The sequence below is a fragment of the Thermothelomyces thermophilus genome, chromosome 6, assembly GCF_000226095.1.
Source record: "Thermothelomyces thermophilus ATCC 42464 chromosome 6, complete sequence".
In the NCBI taxonomy this organism is placed as follows: Eukaryota; Fungi; Ascomycota; class Sordariomycetes; order Sordariales; family Chaetomiaceae; genus Thermothelomyces; species Thermothelomyces thermophilus.
This window is the reverse complement of record NC_016477.1, coordinates 2293813-2317268: the sequence shown is the minus strand read 5'-3', so window position 1 is coordinate 2317268 and position 23456 is coordinate 2293813. Positions and strand designations below refer to the sequence as shown.

The 23456-nt window shown below is 57.0% G+C and overlaps 11 protein-coding genes across 11 annotated transcripts; 4 read left to right on the top strand and 7 right to left on the bottom strand.

Moving 5' to 3' along the window:
- Positions 1-116: 116 nt before the first annotated feature.
- On the top strand, positions 117-3869 carry MYCTH_2310607 (uncharacterized protein). Its single transcript, XM_003666088.1, has 3 exons — positions 117-253; positions 383-3446; positions 3518-3869. Exons 2-3 carry the CDS (start codon positions 615-617, stop codon positions 3815-3817), a joined length of 3132 nt encoding a protein of 1043 aa, XP_003666136.1. The 5' UTR covers positions 117-253; positions 383-614; the 3' UTR covers positions 3818-3869.
- A 947-nt stretch (positions 3870-4816) lies between these two features.
- MYCTH_2316294 (uncharacterized protein) lies at positions 4817-6002 on the top strand (the record flags this gene model as incomplete). The annotated part of the gene is made up of 4 exons (XM_003666087.1): positions 4817-5087; positions 5240-5328; positions 5400-5550; positions 5622-6002. The coding sequence occupies 4 exons, from the start codon at positions 4817-4819 to the stop codon at positions 5801-5803; spliced, it is 693 nt and encodes a 230-aa protein (XP_003666135.1). The 3' UTR covers positions 5804-6002.
- Positions 6003-6775: 773 nt separating this feature from the next.
- On the top strand, positions 6776-9128 carry MYCTH_2310599 (uncharacterized protein). The gene is made up of 4 exons (XM_003666086.1): positions 6776-7234; positions 7384-8018; positions 8084-8273; positions 8345-9128. The coding sequence occupies exons 2-4, from the start codon at positions 7470-7472 to the stop codon at positions 9019-9021; spliced, it is 1416 nt and encodes a 471-aa protein (XP_003666134.1). The 5' UTR covers positions 6776-7234; positions 7384-7469; the 3' UTR covers positions 9022-9128.
- A 256-nt stretch (positions 9129-9384) lies between these two features.
- MYCTH_2310597 (uncharacterized protein) lies at positions 9385-11529 on the bottom strand. The gene is made up of 3 exons (XM_003666085.1): positions 10670-11529; positions 9922-10537; positions 9385-9782 (listed from the first exon to the last, which is right to left on the bottom strand). Exons 1-3 carry the CDS (start codon positions 11157-11159, stop codon positions 9602-9604), a joined length of 1287 nt encoding a protein of 428 aa, XP_003666133.1. The 5' UTR covers positions 11160-11529; the 3' UTR covers positions 9385-9601.
- Positions 11530-12135: 606 nt separating this feature from the next.
- On the bottom strand, positions 12136-13312 carry MYCTH_2310595 (uncharacterized protein). Its single transcript, XM_003666084.1, has one exon. The coding sequence runs from the start codon at positions 12449-12451 to the stop codon at positions 12215-12217; it is 237 nt and encodes a 78-aa protein (XP_003666132.1). The 5' UTR covers positions 12452-13312; the 3' UTR covers positions 12136-12214.
- Positions 13313-14753, bottom strand: MYCTH_2310592 (uncharacterized protein). Its single transcript, XM_003666083.1, has 3 exons — positions 14518-14753; positions 14206-14463; positions 13313-14147 (listed from the first exon to the last, which is right to left on the bottom strand). The coding sequence occupies exons 1-3, from the start codon at positions 14589-14591 to the stop codon at positions 13508-13510; spliced, it is 972 nt and encodes a 323-aa protein (XP_003666131.1). The 5' UTR covers positions 14592-14753; the 3' UTR covers positions 13313-13507.
- Positions 14754-14963: 210 nt separating this feature from the next.
- MYCTH_2310589 (uncharacterized protein) lies at positions 14964-16771 on the top strand. The gene is made up of 2 exons (XM_003666082.1): positions 14964-15202; positions 15265-16771. The coding sequence occupies exons 1-2, from the start codon at positions 15093-15095 to the stop codon at positions 16637-16639; spliced, it is 1485 nt and encodes a 494-aa protein (XP_003666130.1). The 5' UTR covers positions 14964-15092; the 3' UTR covers positions 16640-16771.
- Positions 16772-16903: 132 nt separating this feature from the next.
- MYCTH_2130022 (uncharacterized protein) lies at positions 16904-19036 on the bottom strand (the record flags this gene model as incomplete). Its single annotated transcript, XM_003666081.1, has 1 exon — positions 16904-19036. One exon carries the CDS (start codon positions 19034-19036, stop codon positions 16904-16906), a length of 2133 nt encoding a protein of 710 aa, XP_003666129.1.
- Positions 19037-20802: 1766 nt separating this feature from the next.
- MYCTH_2112885 (uncharacterized protein) lies at positions 20803-21440 on the bottom strand (the record flags this gene model as incomplete). Its single annotated transcript, XM_003666080.1, has 4 exons — positions 20803-20848; positions 20895-20919; positions 21028-21340; positions 21396-21440. The coding sequence occupies 4 exons, from the start codon at positions 21438-21440 to the stop codon at positions 20803-20805; spliced, it is 429 nt and encodes a 142-aa protein (XP_003666128.1).
- Positions 21441-21866: 426 nt separating this feature from the next.
- Positions 21867-22313, bottom strand: MYCTH_2310588 (uncharacterized protein). The gene has a single exon (XM_003666079.1). It carries the CDS (start codon positions 22231-22233, stop codon positions 21877-21879), a length of 357 nt encoding a protein of 118 aa, XP_003666127.1. The 5' UTR covers positions 22234-22313; the 3' UTR covers positions 21867-21876.
- Positions 22314-22642, bottom strand: MYCTH_2310587 (uncharacterized protein). The gene has a single exon (XM_003666078.1). The coding sequence runs from the start codon at positions 22614-22616 to the stop codon at positions 22395-22397; it is 222 nt and encodes a 73-aa protein (XP_003666126.1). The 5' UTR covers positions 22617-22642; the 3' UTR covers positions 22314-22394.
- Positions 22643-23456: the final 814 nt, after the last annotated feature.

Below are 23456 nucleotides of genomic sequence, written 5' to 3'. Positions count from 1 at the left end.
AATCAAGCTCCTGATTGGTTAACACGCCGTTTGCCCCGCGAGACGGCGACCGCGGGGCCGGCTTCAGCAGCCCGGGAGTGGAACTCTTGGTATTCGTATCTTATCTCCGGAATCCCCATTGCATCGGCCTCTAAGGAAGCTCCCATGAGCGTTGAAATCGGCGGATGTAACTAGCCAGCTTCCTTGTCATAACCCGCTGTCGCCAGTCTCTGTCGAAATGGCCTATATAGCCCCGATCCATCGTCCGAGCAGCGTAAGGCACGCCCTGCGCAGCAATCTCCTCTCCGAAGAGGAGGAGAGCTTGGTGCTTGCGTACGTGCCACGACTCTTGCGCTTGCTGCCAGATCCCGGAAACCACCGATGCTAACTAATGGGGAGTTAGAAAGGCCAACCGACTAGAGATATGGCGACTCTCGGATGGCGTGCTCACGTTGACTTCCTCAAAGGTGGTCAACGGCACTATCTCAATTCTCCAGAAGCTCCGACCCAAGGATTCCAGGACCGACCTCCTTTTCGTCGGCACCGACCGGTTCGAGTACTTTACGCTAGCGTGGAACCCGAATACGACACAATTAGACACAATAGACCCGTTCAAAGACCCCGGCGAGCGCCACATGCGAGACTCGCAGAGCCAGGACCGGTGCCTGGTGGACCCGACCGGACGGTTTCTGGCCATGCATCTGTGGGAGGGGGTGTTGACCATGATGAGACTGGGAGACAGGAAAAACAAGATGGTGCTCACCTGGATGGATCAGGTCCGCCTGTCTGAGCTGTTTATCAGAGCGAGCACCTTTCTCTACACCGAGACAGGGCATCCGAAGATTGCCTTCCTCTACCAGAGCAGGGCAGATTCCGGCGATGCGAAGTTGGCAACCTACCGAATGACTGCCGACGACCGAAATACAGAGGCATCCAAGTTCAATCCCGAACGAGATCGAGAAATCGACATGGACGTGCCCGACTCGAGTGCGTCCATGCTGATCCCGGTGCGAAAAGTGGAAGAGGGGGTCAAGCGGCACAACGTGCGGAATGTCGAATCGGCCAAGGCGCACATCGGCGGTCTCGTCGTGGTGGGCGAGACAAGGCTGCTCTACATCGACGAGGTTACAAAGGTGACGGTGCAGTCGGCTCTCAAGGAGGCATCCATCTTCGTGGCTTGGGCCGAGTACAATGCGGTGAACTACTTCTTGGCTGATGATTATGGGAACCTGCACCTTCTCACCTTGGTTACGGAGAACGCGGATAGCGTCGTGGTAACGAGCCTGGACGTCAACTGGATCGGGAAGACGTCGCGTGCTAGCCATTTGGTGTATCTCGGTAACGACCTCCTGTTTGTTGGTTCGCACTACGGCGACAGCCAATTGTTCCGTCTTGATCTCCAAAATGAGGACCCAAAAGCCCTTCTGCAGCTTGTCCAGACGCTTCACAATATTGGCCCCATTCTGGACTTCGCCATCATGGATATGGGCAACAGGGGCGACGAAGGCCAGCTGGGGAACGAGTACTCGTCCGGCCAGGCTCGCATCGTTACCTGTAGCGGCGTGCATAAGGACGGGTCGCTTCGGAGCGTTCGAAGCGGCGTCGGTCTGGAAGACGTTGGCATCCTCGCCGATCTGGAGCATTGCCGCGGACTCTTCTCCCTGAAGAGCTATGGGGCCCCAAAGACGGACATATTGGCTGTGTCATTCTTGACCGAGACACGGGTATTCAAGTTTGATGCACAAGGCGATGTCGAGGAGCTCGAGTCATTTGCGGGATTGGCTTTCGACCAGCAAACCCTCCTAGCCACAGATCTCCAAGGCGGGCGACTTTTGCAGGTGACTCCAGCCGCCGCCACCGTCCTCGATACCGAAAGCGGTCTCACCGTTGCGTCGTGGAAGCCCGGCGATCAGAGAAGCATCATCAACGCGTCAGCGAACTCCAAATCTCTCCTGCTGTCTGTAGACGGCACTGAGCTTGTGTCCTTGAGCATTAGCGATGACTTGCAGGTCGTCCGGACAAGGGATATCAGCAAGCAGGATCAAATAGCCTGCATCCACGTGCCCGCACAGCCGGACAACGTCGGCGTCGTCGGCTTCTGGTCATCCGGTACCGTTTCCATTATCGACCTGCACACTCTCGAGCCAATACACGGAGAGTCGCTCCGCACTTCTCAGGACGACGCATCTATTCCTCGCGACCTTGCCCTCGTTCAGATCCTGCCGCCTGGGGTGTCCGGGCCGACATTATTCGTCGCAATGCAAGACGGCAACGTTGTGACCTTCAACATCACCAAGGACCTTGCCCTCTCCGGCCGAAAGCGCGTCATCCTCGGCATGCGCCAAGCTCGACTTCACTTGCTTCCACAGCCCGACGGCATCTATAGCATCTTCGCCACGACCGAGCACCCCAGCCTCATCTACGGCTCCGAAGGTCGCATAGTCTACTCGGCGGTGACAGCCGAGGAAGCTACCTACATCTGCCCCTTCGACGCGCAAGCCTTCCCGGAGTGCATCGCCCTCGCAACCGACAAGCAGCTCAAGATCTGTCATATCGACCGCGAGCGCCGCACACACGTAAAGCCGTTGGCCATGAACGAGATGGTCCGGCGCATCGCCTACTCCCCCAAGGAGAAAGTCTTCGGCCTCGGCTGCATCAAGCGCGAGCTCGTGGCGGGCGAGGAGGTTGTTCAGTCGTCGTTCAAACTCGTCGACGAGGTCATCTTCGACCGCGTAGGCCGCTCCTTCCCGCTCGGAGCCCCGTCTTACACGGAGCTCGTCGAGTGTGTCGTGCGCGCCGAGCTGCGCGACTCGTACGGCAACCCGGCCGAGCGCTTCATCGTCGGTACCAGCTTCCTCCCGGACCCGGACTACGGCCCGGGTACCGACGTCCGCGGGCGGATGCTGTTCTTTGGCGTGGACGCCGACCGCAACCCGTACCTCATCCTGAGCCACGAGCTCAAGGGCGCCTGCCGGTGCGTGGCGGTCATGGAGGACGGGACGATCGTCGCCGGCCTGACCAAGACGGTCGTCGTGTGCCGCTACGAGGAGACATCGAGCACGACGGGCGAGCTCACCCGCCTGGCCTCGTACCGTCCCTCGAGCTACCCGGCCGAGATCTGCGTGCGCGGAAACACGATCGCCGTCGCGGACCTTATGAAATCGGTCTCGCTGGTCGAGTACGTTCCGGGGGACGGCACCCCGCGGCTGGTCGAGCGGGCGCGGCATTTCGGGAGCGTGTGGGCTACCGCCGTGGGCTTTGTGCGGGAGGGGAGCTGGCTGGAAGCGGACGCGCAGGGAAACCTGATGGTGCTGAGGCGGAACGTGGAGGGAGTCACGGCGGAGGATCGGCGGCGGATGGAGATCACGAGCGAGATGAACCTGGGGGAGATGGTGAATCGCATCCGGGAGGTAGAGGTGGAGACAACGCCGGGGGCTCTGGTTGTTCCGAGAGCGTTCCTGGGGACGGTGAGTGACATCCTAACGATGCAAGAAAGTAAGCGAGTGCAGGCGGGCTATTGCTGACTCGGGAATCTCAGGTGGAGGGAGGCATCTACATGTTCGGAACGGTTGCGCCCCACGTGCAGGATTTGCTGCTGCGATTCCAAGGAAAACTGGCCGACGTCCTCAAAACGGCCGGGGACATCCCGTTCAGGTCCTACAGGGCGTTCAGAAATGCTGAGCGGGAAGGCGATGGCCCGTTCCGATTCTTGGATGGGGAGTTGTTGGAAAGATTCTTGGACGTGGATGAAGCCACTCAGGAGATAATCTGCAAGGGGCTAGGTCCATCGGTCGAGGATATGCGGAATATGGTGGAGGAACTGCGGCGGATGCATTGATGGGCGTGATCAAGCGGGTTGCCTCTTATGTTTCGAAGCTAAAAAAGAGCTTTCCGAGACAATTGGCTTTCTATCACCTCCTCGTACTGCTGCTCTACGAAACTCAGACTAAATGAACGTAGGGTATCAATTGTCTCCAAGGAGACAGGGGCGATCCGTTGAGTGTGGGAATGACCGCTGAAAAGGATCGAAACTGCGTTATGAATGGGGGAGAGAAAAGAACAATGATGCTGAGAGCGAGAGAGTAACGGGGCTCACGAATCGTGATGACAGGGAGCACGGAGTATTTCGGCGGCCGCTTTGAAAAGGTCATTGTGTTACGGTGTTGCAGTCACGCCGCTTACGTTATGTTTGGACGATTTGGCTCGGTTGACATCACGGTTGATTTGTGACTAGACACCGTATCCACATCATGACTATTGTGCTTGAATAGTGTTTCATCAAGTTTTGTATTGGCATCAACATCTGTTTCTATGTTTGTTTCTGCGTCGTTTCCCGCGTAGAGCTGCTGGGGGCTTCTGAATTGTTCAAGTGATACACGTACAGGATGCTACGGAGTCAAGTTCGATGATGTGTGGTCTATCCGTATCCGTAATTGCTTTGTCGGGTCCAGAGCAAGAATGCTTGGCGCACCCAGGCGGTTCCGGGCTTGCCTTGCAACCGGTTGCGGGAGAAGCCGGAGTGGCAAAGGGCCAATGAAAACTCGGCTATTTGTCCCGAAGTTCCTGCCTCAGGCCATGACTGGTTTGATGTCCCCAGGAAAGTGTGGAGCCGGCGCTCGGCCCAGGAACAACCAGTTGCCTTTTGCTGAAAAACCTCAGTCCACGACTCGGCCGACGTCGATAATCACCACCGAATCCTCGCCGCTCCGGCTTTCCTACCCCCTTCCGCGCGCGGATCACCAGCGACGGCAATTCTTTCATCGCGCCGATCCCCGAACCCGACTCAATTCTCACACGCCAGATAAAAAGTTCGCACGCAATGGCGCCGCTGCAGACCATGTCGCGCGCCCTCGCGCGGTCCGCCACCGCCGCCGCCAGCTCCGCCCGCCTCCCGATCACCGCCGTCCGCGCCGTGAGCTCGACCCCCGCCCTCCGCGATGCGTCGTCCACCTTCGAGAGCCCCTTCAAGGGCGAGCCCAAGAACAAGGTGCCCGACTTCTCCAAGTACATGGCCAAGGGATCTTCCGGCTCGAATGCGCTGTTTTCGTACTTCATGGTCGGCTCGCTGGGTGCCATCTCCGCCGCGGGAGCCAAGTCGACCATCCAGGGTGAGTTGCTCAGCGGTTTTGCGGGAGCATTGGTCAAAGTGGCGGGCTCAATTGGGTTGTCGGTGCGATGTGATGTGATGTGGGGAGGCCGGAGGACTGCGGAGATGATGGGTGTGAAACCCCCGGGGGCTGACGCGTGGGTGTCAAAACAGAGTTCCTCGTGAACATGTCCGCTTCGGCTGATGTCTTGGCCATGGCCAAGGTCGAGGTCGACCTCAATGCCATCCCTGAGGGCAAGAATGTAAGGATTCCCGTCTGGCGGGCACGTCATGGGGTGGGTGCGGATGGTGTGTCGCGCTGACACAACTGCAGGTCATCATCAAGTGGCGCGGCAAGCCCGTCTTCATCCGCCACCGCACAGCTGCCGAGATCGAGGAGGCCAACAGCGTCAACGTCGCTTCATTAAGAGACCCCCAGGCTGACGCGGACCGCGTCAAGAAGCCCGAGTGGCTTGTCATGTTGGGTATGTCTTCTGCACAACCGGCTAGGATGGACCGGAGGATAGGGAGCGGTTGACTGACGGGGCCGAATCAGGCGTCTGCACACACTTGGGCTGCGTCCCCATCGGCGAGGCTGGCGACTTCGGCGGGTGGTTCTGCCCCTGCCACGGTTCCCACTACGACATCTCGGGCCGCATCAGGAAAGGACCCGCCCCGCTGAACCTCGAGATCCCGACATACGACATCACCGACGACAACAAGCTGGTTGTCGGTTAAAGAACGGCCGATGTTTTCCGACGAAGAGTACCTCGAGCCGAGACGGATAAAGGAGGGTGGTGTATTAGTACAGAACGGGGTTTGGGCGAAACAAAAGAGAGCGTTCGCAGGGGTTTCCGGTTGCAAGCGCCGCCTTTATAGACCATAAACCACGGAGCAAGACTGACTGCTGCTTGAGCTTGGGCACATTTTCCTTTTCCGCTTTAGCCTTCCTCCCCTTAGACGCTGTTCTGCGGCCAAATCTATTGTACAAAAAGACAGGATAAACTGCTAGAGATGTCCCCGATACAGATGTCGTGACTGTTGCTTATTCGCATATTACACCCGCGGCGCAACCTAGGCGATCTTTCAGGGGATGTACAGTACCTCCAGGGCAAAGGATCAGCAAGCCGGGCTGACGATTGGCCCGTGATGCCTAACGGCATGAAGAGACATGCCATGTGCCGGAGAGCCATGTCCTGCACCTGAGTGATGCGCTCTGCTTCAAGGGCCTAGGATCAAATGGCAGAGGCACGATCGACGTCACTCGGGCGCCGTAGAAGGAGGTCGGACAGTCTCTTCAGCACCGGCTAATTACGTTTGTTAGTGTAGGCGTTTCCTGTTGTGAGAAAGGCGACAGGGGCTAGAAGACGCCCGTGCACAACAAATGCAACCCCGATCGCGGCAAACTTCGCTTGCAGCGTACGGAGGACTGTGCAGGGCACGCCAAGGAGATGATGAGACACAGGGTGTGCCATGTCTTGTCTGATCTGATACCGGCCATCCCAGCAGATGTCGTCTCGAGTTCTTCGCTTCCGCGAACGCGTTGCTCAGGTGCCCCGTTCTTCAATGGCCGCGGCCGTGACTGCCCCGTTTAACTGAGTGAGCTACTGCTAGGCAACAGCCAGTGGATGCCTCGGCATCCTTTCTTTTCAGGTAGAATTGGCGTTAATTCCTGCCACTCTCTCAACATCCCGTAAATATTTAGAGCATCGAGTTGCCGCAAATCCCGTGTGAAATTTTGCTAACTGGTAACTAGATCAGTGGCAGGCGTGCGGCTCGCGTCGAGTGTCACTCACCAGGCAGGCGAGCGTCTCTCGAAACGACCAGGAATAGGCCGTGCTCCCTTCTCCGACAGGGGGCGTACGGAGTACCACGCAGACGAAGCTCAGAGCAGCAACCCTTTGGCGCCTCCCCGAACCCGATCAAGCATGTTGGACACCCCTTGATGGCGGCCCGGCGCCGGAGTTAGGTCGAGCCGACGATGTAACCCGCATTCCCTGGGGAACGGCCCAGTCACGACGCATCGATGGAAAACAGCCTAGCCTTGGTCACTTGCAACGGTTCGTGATCACCGGTTGACGGCTGCTTGGCGAGCGGGCAGGGATCTCAGAGTCCATGTCCATCATGAGACGCAACATGGAGCCTGGCAGGCCTGTGTTCCTCTAATTAGTTGAGTGCCTCTCAATCTGTATAAGAGTCCCCGTGGTCGTCTCATGTAGCAACGTCAAGATCGTTGTGTTCCTCAAGAACAAACTTTTCCATCTTCATTCCTTTCTTTCCAGTTCTGTGAACTGCTTGTTTTATTCACACTCTTTTAGCTCAAATCTTCGATTCGTTAAGGCCGGCCCTCATTTCCTTAGCCGTTTTTGCGCGTCGCGTCGATCGCTACGAGATTTGCAACACAATGAAGTACGGAACTGCTTTGGTTGCTCTGGCGGGCCTTTCCTCGGCCCGTGAAATCAATATCTACTCGCGCAAGCTGTCGAAGCGCGAGGTTCCCCAGGAGCACTCGCACGAGGCCACCCTGAGGGCAACCAACGAGGCCCTGAAGCTCAACAACCCCCTCAACATTCAGGATGCTGTGTTCGCCCTTCTCGGCAACGCGGCCGCTGCCCAAGGCGCCGGGGACGTCACCAACCTCGACTGCTTGCAGCAGATCATCGCCGACCAGGCCTTCACCAACGCCAAGGCCGCTGGCGACCTCGAGCTCATGACCCAAGCCATCCTGTACCGTGCCCTGGAGCGCAATACGGGCTCGGTCGGCCAGGCCAGCGTCCTTTGCAATGAGACCGCCACCAATCCCGAGATCGCCAACATCCAGCAGCATCAGGACCCGGCCTCCCCCGAGGCTGCTAACAATGCGGCTATCGAGCTGGAGGTCGCCAAGTCTCTGGCATCGATCGGTGCTGACCCCCTGCTTGCTCTCCAAAGCGCTACATTCCCGCCGGGCGAGGTAGGTTGAAGTTTTTATAGTGGGCGTAGAGGTGTGGAGCCTCTGAGCTGACAACGCTATCTAAGATCGGTGACCCGACTGCTAAAGGCAACACCTGTGACGACCCCGATGATCCCCAGGGTTGCATCTTCACGCTGAATCTCCTCACCCCTGCGGTTACCGAAGATGAAATTCTGGCTGCCGTTGCCGATATCACGCCCGGTGCCGGCGCTGGTGGTGATGTCGATGATGGTGTGGATGACGGTTCCGATGACGGTTCCGATGACGGTACGTTCAAGCCTGATCTCTTCTCCCCCTATAAGGGTTGATCCCTAACATCACCGTAGCTTGCGAGGTCATTGTAACACCGCCTGCCAATGACACCCAAGTTGTGGCACCGCCTTCCAATAACACCGACGGTGGTAATGGAGCGGGTGACTCGGCCACCGGCACCGTTAATATTCAGACCTTCACCGGCTCCTTGGGCGGTGTCCCCCCTCCAGTCGAGAGCACTGCTGGCTCGGATCGGCCGTTTTCGGTCAACGGAGCGACGTTCACGACCGCTAACGCCGCGCTCCAGCGCTCGTGCTCTATTCAGAAGAACGCGTGCGCCAACGCCGCCAACTCTGGACAGCTCCAGGGCGGCGTCCAGCAGTGCGAGCAACAGGAGGCTGAGTGCCGCGCCGCCAACAACCTCAAGAGGTTCCGGCGCTCGAGCCCTACCCGTCGCCAGGTTAACGGTCTGGACTTTGGCACTTGCGGCAGCCCGGCGATCCAGTTCGCCGTCGGCCTGGACGGCCGCAAGGAGGCCAGCTTCCAGAACGTGAACACGGCGGACTTCAACCACGGCTCGGCTCAGGCCATCCGCATCATTGCCGACTTCACCTGCTCCAGACTGCAGAGCTCGTGCAAGGCCCCCCAGGAGACTGTCCAAGCTTGCCAGCAGGCTTCGCAGGCTGCTCAGGCGGCTAGCGGACAGGCTGCCGCCGATGCTTTCAACTCGGCTCTTGGCGTGTCTGCGTAGAGCTCTTTTGGTCGGGAGATTTGGAGGTCTGGTGATGTTGGGCAGAACTGGGCTCGAATCGTTGGAAGGGGGAGGTGATCGGTGATGGTGATTATGAATGAACAGTCATGACCTGTCTGAATGACATTGTGCTGCAAATCGCACATATAAATCTCCTCGACTTAGCGTGACCGCTCTCATGACTTAGTGGTGGTTGTGATTGTGAGACTGGAGTTAAAGAGGTTGACTGCTAATTCCTACGACGGGTATGAGGTGTCGCGTAAAACTTGATCTCAAGATGTGGAGTGGTGTTGGGCTTGCCTCCAAAGGATATGCTCCAATTTTGTTTCTGGGGAATTGCTGAAGGCGATAATAGGAGGCGAAGACCATGGTGGTCGTATGCTTCGACCTCTTCTTAGCTGCATCGTCGAATTCGAGTCCGGAGCTTGGGGACGAGTTGCAAACTTGAATGTATGCGCTGGCGCACTGGTACCGTATACCGGCACGCTTTCTACTACCTACAGTCTACAGATGCAATGCACCACAGTCAACTTCTCGGACAAGGAACATACACTGATACAGGGACCCTCGAGCGTCTTCCTCAGAACATCTCCCACAGGGGCGGCGGCAGCAGAGGTCGGTTGGGCGGCTTCTGCCGTAGAGCGGCCTGCTTCTGCTTCTGCTTGACGCCAACGTATACGACGCGACGCGCGGGGTTGCCCACCATAACCGACTTGGAATCGAGGCCGTAATAGTCCGAGATGGAGTGTGTGAGCCAGCGCCTGTCGTAGGTTGGTGAGTGACCAGCTTCGGACGTCCACACCAGACGTATATATATGGGCGAAAGAAGGAAGAAGGAGGAGAGTGAAAAGAGAAAGGAAATGCAAAGAAGAAAAAAGAAGAAGAAGAAGAAGGACGCACTTGAAAGCACCCCCACCCCCCTCGTCGTCCTCCATCTCCAACACCATGCCCCTCTCTTCCTCGACCTGCTGCTGCTGCTGCTGCTTCTGCCCGGCAACGTTGCGCTGCGCCTTCTTCCACGACTCGCCATCCCGCGCGTTGCGGGCGTTGCGCCCCACAAACACAATCTCCTCGTCGTCGCTGTCGGTGTCGCTCTCGCTCTCGCCGCTCTTGTTCTCCCTCGCGCTGGTGGTGGTGGTGGTGGTGGTGGTGGTGGTAGCGGCGGCGGCGCCGGCGCCGGCGCCGGGGGGAACGGCCAGCCCGCGCTCGACCACGAACGCGCGCACCGGCTCCTCGAGGGCGCGCAGCCACGACTTGACGGCGGGCGTGCGCTTGGCCGTGTTGCGCAGGTCGCGCGGGACGAAGCCGACCTCCGGCTGCTGCTGCTGCTGCTGCTCGGTGTTTCGTTTCTGCTTCTGCCTCCGCCTCTGCTTCTCGGCCTCGGCCCGCTCCCTCAGGCCCTTATCCCAGTACTGCGCCAGCTGGTACGGCACGGGCGGCAGGACGCGATGGGTGGGGCATATCTGCCAGTCGGACGGCAGCGGCGGGACGACGTTGGGGACGTGCAGGAGATGGTCTGTTTCCAGATATACGTGTTGGGGGGAGGGAGAACGCGGACAGGGGACCCCCCGGAGTACGGGTTAGCCAGCTAACAAGATTTTGGGATTGTTCCGGGGGAAGGGTGGAGGAGAAAGTTGGGTTCTTTTACCGTTCTCCCATCGCCTCCGCTGCCTGCTGCCTTCTTTCCCCTTCAAGAGCGCATCACGCCTGCGCATGCTGTCGCGCCGGGAGGGCGGCCGACGCGGAGGGGTGATGGGTGCGCCATAGGGTGCGGCAGAGCCCCGGCCGTCGTCGAACGCGACGCCCCGCAGCTTCATGCCGGATGGGGTACCACCACCGCCGGCACCATTGTGAGGCGTCGACCCGCGCTGGCTCTGGCCGGGGAGGGCGTCGCCATCGAGAGGGATGGACAAGGCGTTGCCGGTGCCGCGGGCGACGGGCGCGATGCTAAGCGACTCGAGGGCGGCGACGGTCCAAGCTTCGATGTCGACGGTCGCAGTCGAGGCGTTGGAGAGCGAGTGCTGGTGCAGGGCGGGCTGCGAGTGAGGGTGTGGGTGCTGCTGCGCGTTCGACGGGAGCTCGTGGTGGTCGCTGTCCTCATCGTGGCCGGCGGCCACGGGAACGTGCGTGACAGCCATCGGACCGCGCGCTGATTCTGGCTACTTGTAGATGCAGATTGGACCCCGAGATGAATGCGCACGACGGAAACGGAGCCCTGCTGATGCGGGCGTTGCCGACTGCGAGCGCGGAAAGTGGTGAGTGGGGGGCCTCACGCTTTCCGCGATGGCCGAGGTTGACCCCACTACCTAACTATTATCCTGTATGTATGCACTGTACCTTATTCTTGAGGCGCTCTGCTGGTACCCGGACGAGATAGAAGCTGGGTCAAGAGGAGTACGGGAGGCAGGATAGGAAAGAAATGGGAAATAGAAGAGCGCCGACTCCCCTCCTTGATCAATGCCCCATCTCGTTCCCAAACGTGCGCGCTTGACGAGAAAAAGACACGCGGGAATCCGAGGCCGGTGTCATTCGGCATGACAACATCCAGTTATCGCGATCAATTCCTCTCCTGGTCGGGCCAATCAGGTTCGCAGCGCGGTCACGCCCCTGCAATGCTGCAACGGGAACCGCTCAGCGGCCCCTGCGTCTGATATATCAGACCCGCTTTCAGGGAGCCAGCCCTGTGGGGCATACACTAGTGTATGACTGACCGCATCATCAGCCCCAAGCTCGCTCGTGCACGGAACAGAGGGCACACCAGAGGCGGGAGCAGGTGGAATCATTTGTACAAGAACATTGGACAACGCAGGAGATATCGGAACAGCTTCTCTCCAAATTCCATCCGTGCTCGCAATAATTCGGCGCAACCCATCGATCCCGTCCCTGGTTCTCTCCAGTCCCCATTTACTCAGTCCTCTGGGACCATTTATTCTGGCCCAGCCCGTTGAGAGACTAGCCCTCAACTCTGCGATGCGCCCCTCCTTCGCCCCTGAGAACAGCCGACCCTCTTCCGGCCTTCTCTTCTTCCTGCCCCTGCCCCTTCCCCTTCCCCTTCCCCTTCCCTTTCCCACCCTCTCCTTCTTCTACATCCTCCAACCTCTCCATGGCCCATCGGTCGCCCAGTCATAATCGCAACCACACTATTCCTCACAGTAACACCGGTAACGGCCACGCTCCCCCTTCCAGGCGCAACTTAGGGCGAGTTCCCTATCCCAGTCATCGTCCTTCCTCTCGCCCGGCTGGCGGTACCTTGACGCCATGAAGACGAAGCCTCAAAGCGGTCAAGAACATCTCCAGCCAGCCTTGTGTTGCAGAGGACAGTGAATTCTTGGGCAGTGCCTATGGTCGTGCCATTGCCATTCGGACACGGCGCCGTGTTTTGTCGTCCGACCACCACGTTCTGGCCGTCTTGCAGTTCCCACGATGACATTGCTAACCCAGCCTGCTGGTATGAACGTTGGATGATGCTGATTTAATAATATTTCGACGGAACCCTCGGATGTGTTAAATACGATGAAAGTTAAAGGAAAAGACATTACGATAGGAAGACTGTAGAACTGGGAAGCTGGCAGAAACTTAAGCCAGAGTCCAAATATAGCAAGACCCACGGCGCATGTCGTTGGAAGACGCACTCGTCTCTCCCGACGGCCAAAGACCGCGGTGCATTTCGTTCGGCAGTCGCCTCGCTGCACCGTCGACCTGATCGGCTGGAGCTTGCGAAGAACCGGGCGATGCCGTTTGAGATGCACCCCCCGAGAACAGGCAGAGCTCTCCCGAGTGTGGCTGATGATGCCAGAAACGTTCAAAAACACTTTTGTCTGTGGCGGGTAAAGTGTTGCATAAGACAGAGACGGGGCGCAACGTGTTCCAGCGCGGAGATCGTTGCCCTGATCCGCATCCGTTCCGTGTTCCAACAGAAACCTCCCGACAAAATCGCCAACCAACATATCGCTGATAGAAAATTTCTCCGACGAGCCGTCGCCGTCAGTGGCGGAAGAATGCCCAGTAGCGTTTGATGTTTGTTGCGGCTCGACGGGAAGAAGAGGCAGGCTGAACAAAAACCATTTTAGCCTCAGCCAGAAGGCCCACAAGGGCATGAGCCTCAAGGCTCGCTCTCGGCCTCTTAATTACTTTGCAGAAACTGTGCAGAGCATCTAGGGACTAGGCGTTTTCGAGTTGAAATGGTGCAGCACTGCACCGTGCATGGCGTATAGCAGTCGGTGCCTGTGCGCGGTCGCATCAACCGCCAAGCACCACCTCATGACACAGATAGGGCATCCACGCGAGAGGTCCCGTGCTTGAACAAGCATCCCCAGAAAGATCCAATGCAAAAAAAGTTAGAATGGAGTGGTTTTTTGAGCATGCCAATGTAGGTTGCGGCGCGAGCCCAGTTATGTAGCACCCCAGGTTCCAGATTAAGTGCAGAGACAGGCCAACCAACTCTTGTCTGTCCTCCGGCTCAGCACATCGTCTTCTAACGGGCCGCTCAACCCCGGTGGGTGTCGTAGTCTCGACGGGTGTCTCCGTTCCGCCCATCCTGGAGAAGGGGTGTGGTGTCGGTCGCACCATCGCCCTCCAAGTCGGCTCGGGAATCTCCATCAAAACCATTGACACGCTGCTGCGATCGATGGGGAAGCTGTGACGGTGATTTGGGGGCGTCGGCGCTATTTGCGTGCGCCTTGACCTCGTAGTAGATGGCAAGGCACAAAAGAAGGCCCTGCATCGTGGCCGTCAGGACGAAGATGCCCCATGAGCTCCAACCGGACCAGCCAAGTCGCGCAAACAAACTGGCAGCGAAGAGGAAACCGCCGGGTGTCTGGATGCACATCATGGGGATGCTGAGGCTGCCCACGTGCTTGAGGTGGTACGTCGTCCAGATCTGGGGGACGTATTGCACCGCTGCGAGAAGAGCAGCCATGACGCCGAGAGCGTTGGCCCAGGCGGGCAGGTATTCCTTGGCCACGGTGGAAAGAATGCCAGTGATGACAATGACGGCGAGCCCGTGCAGCAGGGTTAACGATGCCACCAGCAATGCGGTCTGCCACCTCGGGGAATCTTCATCGGGCTCCTCATCGTAGGTATCGTCAACGGACTTGTATCGAAAAAAGACCAGAAACAGGACGAAACTGTGATGCGGTAAGCAGTCAGTCGTTGTCCGTTGCGGGCGGCCATCAAGGTACCCACATGAATGTGAAGCAGATCCACTGCACGCCAAGCTGGGCAATCCCGAGTAGGCCGGCGATGCAGTGGAAGGTCTCGATTTCTTTGCAGCAGGCCACGTCCTGGCGTGATTTCGGAAGAAGGAGTATGTTTGCAAAGGCCGAAGTCGCAGAAGTGGTGCCGAGAAGGACGAAGTAGGGAGAAATGCCCTCGGAAGTACCGCGTTTGATGATGCGAACATGCTGGGGCAGGTAGCTGATGAGCATCCCGATGACAATGACACTGTAGAATGGTTAGCAAAAAGAGGGCGCGCGACCCAGCTGCTGGCTGTCGTACATCGAGACAATGAGGTTGACGATGCTCAGGTCGCGCAGCTCCTCGCAGCGGTCCTCGGCAATCAAGCTCTCCATCTTTGGGACTGTCTGTCCGCGATGATCAGGATATTGAATTGAGGAGAGGAGCAGAAAAAAAAAAAGAATCCCTCCGCTTGACAGCAGCGGATTTGAAGGTTGCGCGATAGAGGCCCAGTTGCTGTGTTGTTTCTCGGGTGGTTGGCTGCGCCCAAGTTGTTGTCAACTCGAAGCTCAAGGTTGCAGGCGAGCTACCGCTACCGCTACTGGGCCACTGGGCCACAGGTGCGAGCGTGTGGAAACGCCCCACTCCTTGCCTGTCAGTGTGGGGCCGCAGCGGGACGTGCTGTAACTAGTGTAGTGTAACCCTTGTCGATCAATGGAGCTCTTGGACCAATTTGAAGGCTCGAGTTAGTCCGTACTTCGTACTTCGCGCGAGAGTTATTGAACCATAATTAAGTGATATGACCACATATATGGCCGATCAGGACAAGAAAAGAGAACAGCGAGCGACCAACAAAATTTTACACAGTGTAATAATAAGGAGGGAACAGAGAAACGATGAGTTCGCCCAAAGTCCGCCTTGTAGCCTCGACCAGCAACCCCAACGGGTCTCTGCCGGTCAGAAATGAAGCTCATACGCACGACTCTTTCTTCAAGAGCGTCCAATGGTGTGTACCTCCTTTCTTTGGTACATTTCTGCTGCTAACTAACTAACAACTCACCCTTCAAGGTCCGCCGACGGCACCACCCTCTTCACCTCATCCTTCTCCAACCGCATATGCACCTTCGTCCTGCCCGAGACCCTCCTGGAGCCACGACAATCACCTGCAGAGCTCACCGCGACCAGTGCCCTCGCTCTCCCGGAACCAACCAGCGCCATTGCGCCCTGCCCTTACTTTGCCCTGGAAAACCCTTCAACCCAGGTTCTCCTCACCGCCAGCACCGACCATCCCATTCAACTCCACCACGCCTTTCCCCCGTCATCACCATCATCAACATCGTCATCACACGCTAATGACACTTACCACAATGACGACGACGACAGCCAAACAACCACTCCCTCAACGCCAGCATCATCATCACCAGCACCGCCGCCGCCGCCACCGACGGGGCGGCCCCGGCCCATCGCCTCCTTCCGACTGATCAAGCAAGAGACCGAGGCATACCTCCCAATCGCCTCGCTCCTCTGGCCCGCCCCGGGGACGCACTTCATCGCCGGCACCGCGAACCGCATCGCCCTCTTCGACGTCTCCCGCCCGGACGCCCTCAGCCCGGACCCGCTGCTGTCCATCGCCACCATCCCCTCGGCCCGCCACCTCGCCAAGGGGGGCGGCGTGGGCATGCGCGGGATGGTGTCCGCGCTGGCGGCCCAGCCTGTCTCGTCGGCGGTGGACGATGGCGGCGGCGGCGGCGCCGGTTGGGGTTGGGGTTGGGGTCTGCTGGCCGCGGGGACGTGGACGCGGAACCTGGGGGTGTACGATCTCGTCCGGAGCGGGGACTGCGTCGCGACCTGGAGCGTCGAAGGCGCGGCGAAAGAGGCCGGAATCGGCGGGAGAGGCGTGATGCAGACCCTGTGGTCGCCTTGTGGCCGGTATCTGCTGGTCAATGAACGGGCGGCGACGGGTTTGCTGGTTTATGACCTGAGGGGCACGCATCGGCTGCTAGGGGTCCTGGAAGGGAGGGATGGAACGACCAATCAGCGATTGAGCTGCGATGTGTTTCCCGGGAGCGAGAGGACCGGCGGCTTTGAGGTGTGGGCGGGAACGAAGGACGGGGCTGTTGTAGCCTGGGAGGGGGTTGGGAATCAGGAGGGCGCCGTTCAACCGACCTGGACCTGGAAGGCGCACGGCTCTGCAGTCGGGGCCACGGCAATGCATATGAGTGGATCAGTTGTTGCGACCTGCTCAGGGGCCTGGACTTTTGTCGGTGGTGACAGCTCTGACAGCTCGGAGGAGTCCGGGTCAGAGGCCAGCACCGCACGGCGGGGCAGTTCCAAACCGCGTATCGCTGTCAAGGAGACGAGCCTCAAAGTCTGGAGTCTTGATTCGAGCTTCTCGTCTCAGTCGGAGGAGGCCGTCATGGATAGAGGCAGCGCCGAAACATGACGAGGGCCTTTCTCACTCCCTGCTTTTGCAAAATCTGTTCCCCATTATACCCGCCCCGTCATCTCATTCAGATCAGTCGACGATTGGTGAGTGTCGACCAAGACAGAGAAGCCTCTCATGTTGGCCCGTGACGTGACTACTAACAGAGCAGCATGAAGGTATGTCCAGCAACGCCTACACCGCAGAAAGCCAATCGTTTCCAACTTGCGAGTGTCGTTCTGCAAGAGTCCTACCTTCACACCAGCGTATTTCCCCAAGCCCACTTCAGTTTGCTTCCCATTTGGACGACATGGTGCTGTTGACCACCAGCTGGTTCACTGCTCGCTTTCCCCATGGTCCGTCGATGACATCGCTCACGCGATCGAGGACTCTGCGGCCACCGAGCGCGCCTGCAAACAATTCAACCCGCTGCTCCCTGGACATCGTTACGAACAGCGGCAGCCCGAACATCTGCCCACCCTGACCGCCTATCGCGGGGCCACCATCTGGCACCTTCAACTTTCCCAATACAACCTGCGCAGCGAACACATTCATCCCCGCCCTTCTCAGAAACACCTCCCAGGACGTCTCTACTGGCAGCAGCAATTCCCTCACCGCCGCGGCCTCCCTCGCGTAGTTCTCACAGACCACGGCCGCGATCCACTTCGCCAGCGTCTCCACGCCGCCACCGACATAGACAACGTGCACATGCGCCGTGGCAACTGACAAGCCAGCCCCAAACCCTTGAAGTTCGGCCAGCGCGCGCGCGTCTGACTGCGACAGGGGGCTGGCCGTCTCGTTGTGCCTGTTGCCCTCCGAAACGAGCACCACGACCCGCTCATGGCGGACGACGACGCTCTCCAGGACATGGAAAAAGTTGGTTGTGGTTGTTGTTTTCGTTACCACCGCCGCCACCGATGTTATTGATGTCTTTGACTCCCTCAGCTGGCCCCCCGGGATGGCCCTCTGTCGGAGTTGAACCATTGTCGTGACAAGGATACCAGTGGCGGGGGAGACGACGATGTCCGCTTCGTCTAGGTTTGGAAGCTCCGTACCTGAATGGCACCAATCAGTCCGGTGTCTCTCGTAGTTGCGGGGGATCAGTTCGATGGCAGGAACGAGGCGCTCGAGCTGCTGGATCAGATTGGGGGAAATGGCGGAGGATATGACAATTCGAGGGGGGGTTTCAGGACGGTTGATGGTTGGCGCGAGGGCCGGAACGGGTTTAGGAGGAGGGGGCATCAGCCTTGCTGCTTCATCCGACTTGAATTGAGATGCTGACTTCGTCGATGCTTGTTGGGTAAAATATGAGCTGTGGGTTAGCTTCTGCTTCTTTGGGAAGTGCATCTCGAGGAAGTTGTCTACGAGCGGCCCAAAGTCGGTGTATTCGCTCACGAACCCCCTTAGAACGTTCGTCGATGAGATCAACGTTGGGTCGATGATGTCTGAGGCCGAAACCTCAGGATCGGCAGCGAGGGGCCAGCGTTGTTCAGCATCGGGCCGCCTTTTAAGGAGAGCTTCCTCGATTTGGCGCTTTCTTCTGTTCAGGAGGTTTGTCAAATCTGCGGAAGTAGACGCCGTGCCACTAGCAGTCGAGGGCGAGTTGGACAGCAGTGTCGGCGCCGGCTCGCCAGGGGATGTCATCTTCACCACAAACCCGGTGTTTTTGGAATCACCTAGCAACGGCTGTACGGACATTTGGAGCGGCGCCAGGTAGCCCTCGTCATCGTTGGTTTCCGATCGAAGAACAGCAAGTCCCGGCTCTTTGTAGACATAATTCGCACTGGTGAAACTTTCATCATCACTGTCTCCGTCGAGGAAGAACTCGAGGGAAGCGGCATTGACCTCGAGCTGTTCCAAGACCAGCTTCTTCGATCTCACGTGGGGCAGAGGCACCCACGCCAATCTTTGCTCCGCTGCCCTGTTGTGTGGCCATTTGAAACTGTTATACCAGTCAATACCCAGGTTCTTCTGGACCCACTGGAACATTTCCTTAGCCTCCCAGATCCTCTCTTCCCACTCGGGGACAGGTATGGAGAAGTCCATAACGGGAACGGTGACCCTAACCGTAGCGTCGAGTGGCCGAAGCTTCTCCTGCTCAGCGAACCTCGTCACGCTTGCTGCGCTTGTTTGAAACAGCGCTACAAGTTGACCCGTTGGACCGTCCGAGCCGGAGAGTGTGTCGCTACTTTCTATCAATTCTTTGGCATCTGACAAATCGTCCAGCGCGAGCACTCTTGTGCCTTGTACGGTACTGGTGTGGTCATCGCCGCAGAGAAGCAAGGGAACTTCGATCTTGAGATTTCGGGCGACTGGCTCTGGAGATGACCGCCCAATATGCGAGCGAAGCTTCCCTGTCCTGATCATGTCCGAAACGTCGAGATCATCGTAGCTTTCTGGAACGTCGTTCTTCTTCATGATTTCGCACCAGAAGTTCAACTCAGTCTTAAGAAGTTGTCTCTCTGCGCCTTCGATCTCCTCGCTAAGTTTCGAGCAGGAATCCGAAAGATATGGAACTTGGCAAGTTTCGCCTTCGGGAATGAAGTGTTCAGGACAACTTGACGACATCGGGCTCAGCAAAGGTGTCAAATGCTTCGGGGATTCAACCTGTACCATCGCGTTATTTCTGGATAATAATTCGTGCCAGGCTGGGTTCTCTTACCCCCTGGTAAGTGGAAATTTCGCCGATCAGGGCGTACACTTCGCTGCTCGTAATACTAGACTTCAGACTTTGTGTCACGTACGCGAACGTCTCTCTGGTCACTTCCAAACCATCCCTTTCGATGGTCTCCATCTTCCTCTTTTCTTCGTTCACCAATCTGCTTGGGAATTCGATCCCATCACCTTGTGAAGTGTCGATGGGGTGAAGCGGCAAACGATGGTCAGGCAGCGGTACCTGCATAAATGACTTGATTCGCCTTGCTAGTCGACGACAGTCGCTGCCATGGTCGCTGCGGAGGGCTGGGATGTTTAACTTGAAGCTGCTCCATGTAAGAGTACCAGTGAAGCATTGCTGTGAAACCAGAGCGGCAGCCTCATCCTCTCCAAGTCTTCCACAAACTTCTCGGAGCATCTGTAACGATGCGGCGGGCATATATAATTTCTCTGTGGTGGGAATAATCGCACGGAAAAGACATTCTTGGAGTTGTGTGGCTTCAATGAGTTGTCCCGCTGCAAGGTCAGAGAGGCTAGAGTTGATGGCTTGGTCGTGCTCGACGAACTGGTGCCAATTGAGACGTGAACTGTCGATAGTCAGCCCGTTAAGTCTTGCGTACTCGTCAGCGGTGACGAATTGACGGGCACGTCTCATTGAGGGCGACTGCCTCTCGTCAAATTGAGGCCCCGACCCAGTTTCATTAGCGCAGATCTTTGCCATCTTCTCAGCTGTGAAGGCAACTCAAGTTCTGACATCTTACCAAATCCAGGGCCTCGGAAAGCACCTAGCCTCTTAAGAAATAGTTTAGTTACTTGGATGCAAACCAGGGGCTAGGCAGCAACGAATTTCTGTTCCTACAACTTTCACCATGGTCGGGAAGGCGAAACCTGTTCTTGCCAGTCGCTCCACGGAAACAACTGATCCCCATGAAATTATCCCCAGAATATGTATGAGGTCTATAAAGCTTTCATATAGTCATCTACCCTGATAATCCATTGACTCCTTCGAAGTTTGTTCGAAGAATCGCTTAACAGCCCCAAACTCCAAGAGCCAACCGGCTTCTGCTGTGCTGAAAAACACGCGACGACCTTTTTTTTTTTTTTTTTTTCCCTTTCTCCCCCAACCCCCCCCCCCCCCCCCCGGCAACACTGAGATTACCAAACGAACAGCATAATTATAGGATTGCTTCTTCTTCTGTCATGCTGAGATCTATATATTTGCAATCACCACGCTGGAATTTACGTCAAGCCTCGAAATTTGTGACAGCGCCATTCAACTGCTCGGGTTCGTTCTGGAATGATGCGGTTGAATTTGGGCACCCGTAGCGTAGAAGAGACAGTTACCTACACACACAAACTCGCATTAATAAGGAATGTAGAGGAGCACTGCAGCTTTTACTATCAGACATCCGAAACGGCAAGGAACCAAGAACGAAGAACCCGGGCAAACAATGTTTTAGTGACTTGCGTGCAAGGCAAAGAGAACGGACAACTGTATTGCTAGAGGTACTAATATATAAACGCTTGTGCTATATGGTCAAGAACGTCGCCTTCTCGTTGATCTCCAGATACTTGCTACAAAATGTTCAATTCGAGTGGGACGTAGCCATCGTACACTCACGGCCTCATGGCACTGCCATCTTTGCCTATAAAGTAGGCGAAGGGTAAGAAAGGGAGATGCTGCAAGACATAAAATTATTGGCGTTTTAGGAGTCCTGCTATTATACTTGTCCGTCATCTCATCGAAGACTTACGGGTGGAGGGATCTGTGGGCGATGAAGCGGCCAAGGAAGGGAGAAAGTTGGACGTGCTTGCCTCGACTCCGTGGGCCGTAGGCGGCGGATTCGGGCTGACGCTGGTATTGGATTCCTCGGCCGGGTTTAAGGCAGATGAGAAGTCAGAGGCCACGGTGTCGGCGGCGAGGACAAGCGGCAGAGATGACGTGCGCGAACGCGAGGGCGAGCTCAGAGTGCTGGACGAAGAAGCCGAGGCGACCGAATCGTCGCGCCAAATACGCTTGGCGTTGTTAGAGCGGCAAGCCGCGCATGGCTTATCACCGCACTTGACCTGGAGAAACGAAAATTCGAGTAGAGACCGGTGTTAATGATTCTCATGCGGTAACGTTTTTCTTGAAGAACCACTCTGCGCGTGTGCCGTGCCTATGCATTTTGTGTCCTCTGCTTCGGTACACTGGAAGACGTTCCGGCCGTTGATCAGTCCGTTGGCGAGTGGTGGCAGGCCAGGAGATTGATCTCGAGCATATCACCACATGGCGAACGGTGAGACATGACTCCAGTCCTGGAGAATGACAGTTCCCTAGTTCTCGTCGTAGTTGGCTGTTGCAGGCCCGTGGGTGATGATCGGACCCTGAAGGCCAAACTGAGTACTGCAAGCTGTAGTGCGAGTGGTATGTATGTACATGTACCAAGTCTGCCGACCGCGACAGTTTCAGCTTTGTCCCTTCCTTGTCTCTCGTGTTTAATTGGTTCTTGCAAACAGTCGACTTTGGAGGTCACGCGGAACCAAGGCTATTCTCCATTTTTTGGAGCATTGGTCAGGTCAGCTTAAGCGAGCTCGCTTAAGGGGGTTTTTGGTCAGGCCACCTAATAACTGATTGTCCTTTTGCCTAACTCCTCTTTAACTGCAACAATCTTCTGGACCGACGGCCGGCTTTTCAACCTCTCCAACCAGGCTGCAAAATCTGGGTGCTCAATAGCTGGGTCGTACCCAGGCACAAACAGAGACAGCATCAAGTAATGAGGGACAAAGGTCAGATCCGTATAAGAGATGTTCGGTCCAAGAAGGAACGGCCCTTTGCGGCGGCGAAGCTGGCTGTCCAGTACGCTAATGACCCGTTTGATATCCTTGGTGAAATATTCATTTGCTGCATGCAGGTCGTTCGCCGCGTAGGTTCGGTTCAGCCAGACCTTGTGGCCACAAGCCGGACCCTGGGCAGACATCTGCAGATGCTACCAGGACCGTGCGAGCCATTTCTCCCGAGGTGAACTAGGGGTGAGCCTCCCCTCCACATCATACTGGTCGATCAAGTACTCGATGATTGCGCCGCTCTAGCAAGCAGGAAAAGTTTAGCAATGCCATTTGATTCAGAAATTTAGGAAGCTCAGCTCAAAAACAACCACTTCACGGTTGGGATCCTAAGTGTAGGGAGCTTCCCATTCGGGTTGAGCGACAAGGAGGGCTCGGTCTTGGTTTGGTCGAACTCGAGATACTCAGAGACATACGATATGTCGAGTTCCTCAAGAGTCAATGCAACCTTCCATGGATTCGATCCCCGCTTGTGCGAGTACAGCTTGAGCGGCTGCAGCTGACCAATCGGGCCCATCTTGCGCCACGCGGTGAATATCGTGACGGAGAATTAGCGAGCGAAGCGTGGTGTCTGATTTCGTCGTCACCCACAGCCAGCAGCAAGTTGATAAGCGATCAAGGGTGGACGCTTTAAAAAAAAAGAAAAAAAAAGAAGTTGATCAGCGCGAGTCGGTGCCGGGGTGTTGTTGCGGCCATTCCGCACCCGCCTGCATTCTCTAACCCCATCTCCTTTCGGAAGTATCCTACCTAGCTTCCGCAAATGCGGCGGATGCCCAATCTTGTTCAACATCTTGTCCAGAAGGGGCAAGTGGAGCTCGCAACATCCCCACAGGGCGGTAACCTTGCCTCAGAGAAGTAATCCGTGCTCCGTGCATACATTCTGCAAGAGCTTTCCAATTGTGGCAGCTATCCCGCTGGGAGTACAGATTGCTTGTAGCTCACTTTCAGGTGACCATAGAACGATGCAGATAGACGTTGACCTTTCTTTTGCGACAACCGGTTGTGGTGGACTGGGCCCACTAGGGCTCCCAGCCCTACTAGACTTGCAGCCACCCACATCTTCCCGCAGGATGGCCCTGGACGGCTTCTTCCTTCTTCCTCCAGAACCATCGTCAATCCACCAGTATAGCAGAGATACGAAGATCATTGGTTTTCCACCCACCCATCCATTCCAACACCGGTTCGCGGCAGCCTTCTCGCTCCCGCACCTCCGATCGAGCACTCGAAATCGTGCCCTCAGTGACTTAGGTACCTACCGACCGGCCAGCTGCCTATCATGGGATTCGTACCAATCACCATCTCGGCGGGTCAGAACCCTCTGGTACAGTGAGTGTCCGGAGTCGGGACTTTCGCGCAT

Bases quoted from the DNA above. Each gene is read 5' to 3' on its own strand.
- MYCTH_2310599 (XM_003666086.1), top strand. From the start codon at position 7,470: ATGAAGTACGGAACTGCTTTGGTTGCTCTGGCGGGCCTTTCCTCGGCC. The intron at 8,019-8,083 runs GTAGGTTGAAGT...ACGCTATCTAAG, and splicing joins CTACATTCCCGCCGGGCGAG to ATCGGTGACCCGACTGCTAA. The intron at 8,274-8,344 runs GTTCCGATGACG...ACATCACCGTAG, and splicing joins GGATGACGGTTCCGATGACG to CTTGCGAGGTCATTGTAACA.
- MYCTH_2310607 (XM_003666088.1), top strand. From the start codon at position 615: ATGCGAGACTCGCAGAGCCAGGACCGGTGCCTGGTGGACCCGACCGGA. The intron at 3,447-3,517 runs GTGAGTGACATC...CGGGAATCTCAG, and splicing joins CGAGAGCGTTCCTGGGGACG to GTGGAGGGAGGCATCTACAT.
- MYCTH_2310587 (XM_003666078.1), bottom strand. From the start codon at position 22,616: ATGGGCCCGATTGGTCAGCTGCAGCCGCTCAAGCTGTACTCGCACAAG.
- MYCTH_2310588 (XM_003666079.1), bottom strand. From the start codon at position 22,233: ATGTCTGCCCAGGGTCCGGCTTGTGGCCACAAGGTCTGGCTGAACCGA.
- MYCTH_2310595 (XM_003666084.1), bottom strand. From the start codon at position 12,451: ATGTCATCGTGGGAACTGCAAGACGGCCAGAACGTGGTGGTCGGACGA.
- MYCTH_2310597 (XM_003666085.1), bottom strand. From the start codon at position 11,159: ATGGCTGTCACGCACGTTCCCGTGGCCGCCGGCCACGATGAGGACAGC. The intron at 10,538-10,669 runs GTAAAAGAACCC...ATCTGGAAACAG, and splicing joins GCGGAGGCGATGGGAGAACG to ACCATCTCCTGCACGTCCCC. The intron at 9,783-9,921 runs GTGCGTCCTTCT...AACCTACGACAG, and splicing joins GGGGGTGGGGGTGCTTTCAA to GCGCTGGCTCACACACTCCA.
- MYCTH_2310592 (XM_003666083.1), bottom strand. From the start codon at position 14,591: ATGGAGAGCTTGATTGCCGAGGACCGCTGCGAGGAGCTGCGCGACCTG. The intron at 14,464-14,517 runs GTACGACAGCCA...ACCATTCTACAG, and splicing joins GTCAACCTCATTGTCTCGAT to TGTCATTGTCATCGGGATGC. The intron at 14,148-14,205 runs GTGGGTACCTTG...ACCGCATCACAG, and splicing joins TGGATCTGCTTCACATTCAT to TTTCGTCCTGTTTCTGGTCT.
- MYCTH_2310589 (XM_003666082.1), top strand. From the start codon at position 15,093: ATGAGTTCGCCCAAAGTCCGCCTTGTAGCCTCGACCAGCAACCCCAAC. The intron at 15,203-15,264 runs GTGTGTACCTCC...TCACCCTTCAAG, and splicing joins TTCTTCAAGAGCGTCCAATG to GTCCGCCGACGGCACCACCC.